At 51.1% G+C, this 6,564-nt stretch overlaps 1 protein-coding gene across 1 annotated transcript in view; it reads right to left on the reverse strand.

The window, feature by feature from the left end:
- TIMM44 (translocase of inner mitochondrial membrane 44) overlaps nt 1-5,074 on the reverse strand; it is a 28,467-nt gene extending 23,393 nt beyond the window's left edge. Inside the window, exons 1-3 of the mRNA XM_074163759.1 lie at nt 5,016-5,074; nt 1,729-1,836; nt 377-547 (exon numbers count right to left, since the gene is read on the reverse strand). Of these exons, the coding sequence (XP_074019860.1) occupies nt 377-547; nt 1,729-1,836; nt 5,016-5,048 (312 nt within the window). The 5' untranslated portion in view covers nt 5,049-5,074. The remainder of the gene's footprint in view (nt 1-376; nt 548-1,728; nt 1,837-5,015) is intronic.
- Between the last annotated feature and the right edge of the window lie 1,490 nt (nt 5,075-6,564).

Here is a 6,564-nt window from a genome sequence, read left to right on the forward strand (position 1 = left end):
CATCTCAGGGAGCACGTACTTGAGTAACCAGCATCAGCATTTCATTTTCGCAAGCAATGCTGTTTATAGTTCTTCAAAGAACACAGAAGAAGTATTTAAATACTGCCAACATGAAATTTAATGTCTCGTTATTTCATCTGCTCGTTATTTGGGATATCCAGTGAAGGGTCTGCTGGAAAGATTTTCCACTAAAAAACCCCAAACCACTCTAAAGCCTCTATTTACCAGTATTTCCAGCCAAGCAGGACTTCTCGTAAAAACAGGCATTCTGAACCAAACACTTCATTTGCAGAAAGCTTCAGATTTACATTCAGCACAGGAATAGCTCAGGGACCGGGTAATGAAAACATCAAAGGAATTCAGGAGGAAGACTTACATATTTCCTCCTCGCTTCTCGAAGCGCATCAGATTCTTCCAGCTTTTTAGCTTCATCTCGGAATTTTTTAATACTTTCTTTCATCTCCTTGTTTTTTGCTAATTCCTGTTTGATGTTCTCCACAAAACCAGATATAAAACCCTTTCTTCCTCCAGAAGAGTAGCATCTAGACTAAAGAAAATCATTACATGTTGTAGAATCCAAAGAGACATTAAATTAAACATACATCAAAGCCAGAAGGGAGATTAAGTTAAGCCAAGCACTGGATCACTTCTAAAGTATTGAATATTGGGGGAAAAAATACAGCTACCTTGAAAAAGCAGGAGATTACCCCCAAAACAACCAGATGTCCAACATATTTCTAATGCCCTGTGAAGGACATCTACATAGGCACTAAAAAAGATGGTTCTCCAGAAGTTTAACTCCAGAGTTTAGTTCAGGCTTAAACGATGGTAGCTGAACCTGACCTGCTGGAGAGCAGCTCTGAGGAAAAAGACCTGGGAGGCCTGGTGGGCAACAGAATGACCCTGAGCCAGCAATGTGCCCTTGTGGCCAAGAAGGCCAATGGCATCCTGGGCTATACAAGGAAGAGCACGGCCAGCAGGTGGAGGGAGGTCATCCTCACCCTCTGCTCTGGGGAGGCCACAGCTGGAGCACTGGGTCCAGTTCTGGGCTCCCCAGTTCAAGAAGGACTGGGAACTGCTGGAGAGGGTACAGCAGAGGGCTATGAAGATCATGAGGGGACTGGAGCATCTCTCTTACAAGGAGGGGCTGAGGGACTTGGGTCTGTTTAGTCTGGAGAAGAGCAGACTGAGGGGGGATCTGATCAACACCTATAAATACTTCAAGGGGGGGTGTCAGGAGGATGGGGCCAGTGTTTTTTCAGTGGTGCACAGTGACAGGACAAGAGGTGACGGGCACAAACCTGAACACAAGAAGTTCCACATAAACACTAGGAGGAACTTCTTCCCTATGAGGGTGGCAGAGCCCTGGAAGAGGCTGCCCAGAGAGGTGGTGGAGTCTCCTTCTCTAGAGACATTCAAACCCACACGGACACGTTCCTGTGGGACCTGCTCTGGGTGACCCTGCTGTGGCAGGGGGTTGGAGGAGATGATCTCCAGAGGTCCCTTCCAACCCCATAGCATTCTGTGATGTACCCAGAGCACCACTCCTGAACCCTGTCACTTGGACTCAGCTGCTACAAAATACCTCAAGTTCATCATCTTAAAATGTTTCAACCTAGAACCGGTGCTTCTCAGAAACATGCCCACATCTGGGAGATCAGTGCTCTAATGGAAAACCACTTTTGGCCTGAAATCAAAAAAAAAAAAAAAATTCAGCCGTTCACCAACCTGATGGATGTCTAAAACCGGCCTGCTCATTCTATACACTGTACTCGTGGGGACGGTGGGAACTGGGTATCTCCTGGATATGAGCCATATCCCACTGATGAGGCATTTCTGCAAGGAAAACATTAGGTTAGTGCACAACAGGAACGACAGCGGTCTTAAAGAGCCAAGGGAAAAAAAAAAAAAGGAAAGAATACTGCAAATATTCACTGATCTTCTGGGAAGGCATCCTAAGCGCTGCCAAGAAACGCCACGGGCTGGTTTGGTAAGAGTCATCCATAAAAACTCTGTTCCATGTTTGAGCAGCGCCCCATCCGCTTACAAGTTCATTTTGATAAAATCAAAGTTGTAGCCCAAAACGGGGCCATCACTTGAGAAAACGTACGTGGCTTCACAGAACCATGATTTTATGAAAACGGTGACGGCACAAGTAAATCCATCCTTGAGTTGAAACATCTGTTAGCGACGAGAAGCAGCACACGGGTTTTTTTTTTTATGGAAAACTGGCTTCAAACATAACTCTCTCTGAAGCGTGGAGGAAAACCAGGACCCCTCTGTAGAGATTTGTGCTGCCTGAAGTCAGAGATAAACACCTTTTGTCTCAAGTCACAGAACACAAGCACTAGATCACAGAACCGTCGCTGAGAAATTCTGCTGCACCCTCCCGAGATCACAAGTTGCAAACTCTTGCATCATGTGGCTTATCCTTCAGTCAAGTCCATCCTCCGAGAGCAGACAACGCAGAGCTCGGAAATTCTTTACTCCCTTAAAACGGTCTCTCAGCACTGACCTAACTCCTCTTTCCCACATTCTGGGAAAATCTATTCGACCTGTCCTTGGCCTTCAGACAGGGAAAAGCTGCTCCTTTTCCCTCAAACTAACGCCTTGTTCTTACCAAATTGTGCAACACAAGCTCTTTCTCTACTTGATGATCTCACAAACTGCTCACCCTAAAAAGTAAAAAAAAAAACACAAAACAAACACGGACAAATCACAGAATGGTCTGGGTTGGAAGGGACCTTAAAGATCACCCAGTTCCAACCTCCCTGCCCTGGGCAGAGACACCTCCCACCAGACCAGGTTGCTCCAAGCCCCCTCCAACCTGGCCTTGAACCCCTCCAGGGATGGGGCAGCCACAGCTTCTCTGGGCAACCTGGGCCAGGCTCTCACCACCCTCACAGCAAAGAACTTCTTCCCCAGATCTCATCTCCATCTCCCCTCTTTCAGTGTCAAACCCTTCCCCCTCCTCCTGTGGTTCCCCTCCCTCATCAAGAGTCCCTCCCCATCTCTCCTGGAGCTCCTTTAGGGACGCGAAGGGGCTCTAAGGTCTCCCCGGAGCCTTCTCTTCTCCAGGCTGAACCCCCCAACTCTCTCAGCCTGTCCTCACAGCAGAGGGGCTCCAGCCCTCTGATCATTTTCGTCGCCCTCCGCTGGACAAATCAAAGGGGCTTTGCCATTAAAAGACTCTGGAAAACGATTTGTAAGCTGAGAATACTTAATTCTGTGGCCGAGCTAACAGTAACACGTCCACCGCTTCATCAGGCTCCTAGATGTTGAGATGGTTTTGTGAAGAGCAGAACCGTCTGGTCCTGTGGCTCCAGCGCGGGCACTGCCCAACACCACAGGCTAAATCCAGACCCTCCATCTAACAGCAGGAATGGCGTAATTGCCCCACAATCCCTGCTGGCCCAAAGACAGACATTGCATTAACTCACTGGTTTCGACATCTCTATTAACTCACATCTTTTAAATTCAGCTCCCTTTTATTTCTTTCTTTGTTTGTTTGTCCAGTTCTGGGCTCCCCAGTTCAAGAAGGACAGGGAACTCCTGGAGAGGGTACAGCAGAGGGCTACGAAGATCATGAGGGGACTGGAGCATCTCTCTTATGAGGAGAGGCTGAGGGACTTGGGTCTGTTTAGTCTGAAGAGAAGACTGAGGGGGGATCTGATCAACACCTATAAATACTTCAAGGGGGGGTGTCAGGAGGATGGGGCCAGTCTTTTTTCAGTGGTGCCCAGGGACAGGACAAGAGGGAACGGGCACAAACCTGAACATAAGAAGTTCCATCTAAACATGAGGAGGAACTTCTTCCCTGTGAGGGTGGCAGAGCCCTGGAAGAGGCTGCCCAGAGAGGTGGTGGAGTCTCCTTCTCTGGAGACATTCAACCCGCCTGGACACGTTCCTGTGGGACCTGCTCTGGGTGACCCTGCTGTGGCAGGGGGTTGGAGGAGATGATCTCCAGAGGTCCCTTCCAATCCCATATCATCCTGTGATTCTGTGATTGCCTCTGTAGGTATGTCTAAGTTCCACTACCTTGAAGTGTCAAGTTTAAATCAAGGCTCTCGACAGCCTTTGAACCTTGCTGCCCAAGCCATCCCCATGGCAGGCTTTGAAACAAGAACAAACTAAATATTATATGCACAACTCAAACATCTATATTAACTCTAAGAACAGCACTAAAACCTGGGGCAGGCTTTTAAATCCTGCTGGATTTAACTGAGCCCAATTCTTGACCAAAAGCTTAATTTCTTCCATGTTACTAAGCAAAAATGCTTAATCCCGCTTTGGGATTTGGGGACAAAAGAAGATCAACCACCTTCAAAGCCTGTCGCGCAACGAAGTGGCTTTTAAAGCCAGAACCTTTGCATTCCATTCACACGCATCCATGCACCCGCTCGACCCATGGGGAAAATTTAACCCAGGTTTAAATTTAAACCTTGCAAGAGGCCACCAGTGGAGAAGCTCATTGCATAGAGCTCCGCGAAGCTCCAAGACCGACCGGGGCCGGTGTGGCCTGGGCCGTCCCTCGCTGAGCTCGATGGCGGCACAAGCAGGGACACCGACGCAGGGAGAGAGGCCGGGGCCCGGTTCTCTCTGCCCCCAGGCGCCATCACTCCGGGCCCGACAGCCCTCAGGGCAGGGTCGGAGCCGGGCCAGGGCGGGACGGTCCTTCCGCGCTGTCCCCACCTCAGCGGCCCCCCGGCACCTCAGCGGGCCCCCGGCACCTTCCCCCGGCTCTGAGAAGGCAGGAAAGAGAGGAGGGAGCTGGCACCGGGCCGCCTCTCCGAGCCCTACCCGCCCGCACCGACCGCTCTCCGTTCCGGCCCGGCACCGCCAAACCCCGGCTCTCGCCCCTCAACGCACCCCCAGCTCCGGCCGGGCCGGGCCTCACGGAGCGGCAGCCGCGGCCCGCCGTTACCTCCCCCCGCTCCTCCCCGCAGCCCCACGGCGCCTCTACGACCCGGCCCGGCCCAGCCCTCGGCTCCCCCGGCCGCCGTCCCCCCGCTCACCCGGCAGCCGCCGGCCCCCGCCGCCGCCGCCATCTTCCCAGGCCGGCCCGTGACCTTCGGGCGGCGCCGCGCGCTGACGTCACTCCCGCGCGCCGGGTGGCGGCCACGTGGCCGGGGAGATGGCGGGAACGCGGCGGGGGCGGGAGAGAGGGTATTTCCCGCAATAATTTTTCTTTTCTTTTCGAATTCTTTTGGGTTCCTGCGTGACCTCAAGGACGTTGGCTCCTACCGCAGCTGGACCCATCACCCCGCCGTGCCCGCCCGCCGCAAGGAAGCTCCACCAAGGCTTTAACTAACGGTTTTATTGCAAAGCAAAATACAGCAGAATTGGGGTTTTTTATGGTGGGGTTTTTTTTTTTTTTTTGGATTTTCTCTCCAAAGTACAAAATACCAAGTGAAGTATCTGTTCCTCCAGCACATCAGCTCACACGGGCTGTGGTGGACGCACCCCACGCACACACGGCCCAGGGCAAGGCTGGGCTTGAGGTTCCTGCGCTTCCCTTTCAGGGAAACTTCATTAATGAATATTTAAAAAAAAAATAAATAAAAAATGGTGAACTACAACTGAGTTTAATCCAGCAGTACTTCCAGGGGTGTCGGAAAGGGCAGGAACCTCTTAAGGGAGATCTTCCTGATTGAGAAAGCAAAGGCGAAGCCAAGGCTGGATGCGGAAGGAGTTTCTGGAGACCATGGTGAAGCTCATGGGGAGGAGACGGGAGGGGAAAGGGTTAAAAGACCAAGATCAAATTATTACTTTTTTTTTTTTTCTCCTACACAGTAGCATTCCAACCATCTTTAGAGCTATTTAGAGCTATTTCTTCCACATTTCTGACACCACTCCAGCCCTCCCAGCACAGCCCAGCAGTAGGGTACAGCAGAGCACAGACACCACCAGGTGACCTTCATCCGGCACAACTGGGATAAGCTTTAGCTAATTAATTACAGTTGATTACACTTCAAACAGCTTTTTGATGGGATATAGTCGGGTGACAGAGAGAGCAGCAGTCATTGCTCTTTGCTTGCTCAGTATCATAGAGATATTGATATATTGTGATTGAGAGGCCATTGATCCTAGGAGACTTGGTGGACAACAGGGTGTCCATGAGCCAGCAATGTGCCCTTGTGGCCAAAAAGGCCAATGGCATCCTGAGGTGCATCAGGAAGAGTGTGACCAGCAGGTTGAGGGAGGTCATCCTGCCCCTCTGCTCTGGGGAGGCCACAGCTGGAGCACTGGGACCAGTTCTGGGCTCCCCAGTTCAAGAAGGACAGGGAACTGCTGGAGAGGGTACAGCAGAGGGCTATGAAGATCATGAGGGGACTAGAACACCTCTGTTATGGGGAAAGGCTGAGAGACTTGGGTCTGTTTAGTCTGGAGAAGACTGAGGGGGGGATCTCATCAACACCTATAAATACTTAAAGGGTGGGTGTCAGGAGGATGGGGCCAGTCTTTTTTCAGTGGTGCCCAGGAACAGGACAGGAGGGAACAGGCACAAACTGGAACACGGGAAGTTCCACCTAAACATGAGGAGGAACTTCTTTCCTGTGAGGG

Source organism: Numenius arquata, chromosome 25 (genome assembly GCF_964106895.1).
Source record: "Numenius arquata chromosome 25, bNumArq3.hap1.1, whole genome shotgun sequence".
Taxonomy (NCBI): domain Eukaryota; kingdom Metazoa; phylum Chordata; class Aves; order Charadriiformes; family Scolopacidae; genus Numenius; species Numenius arquata.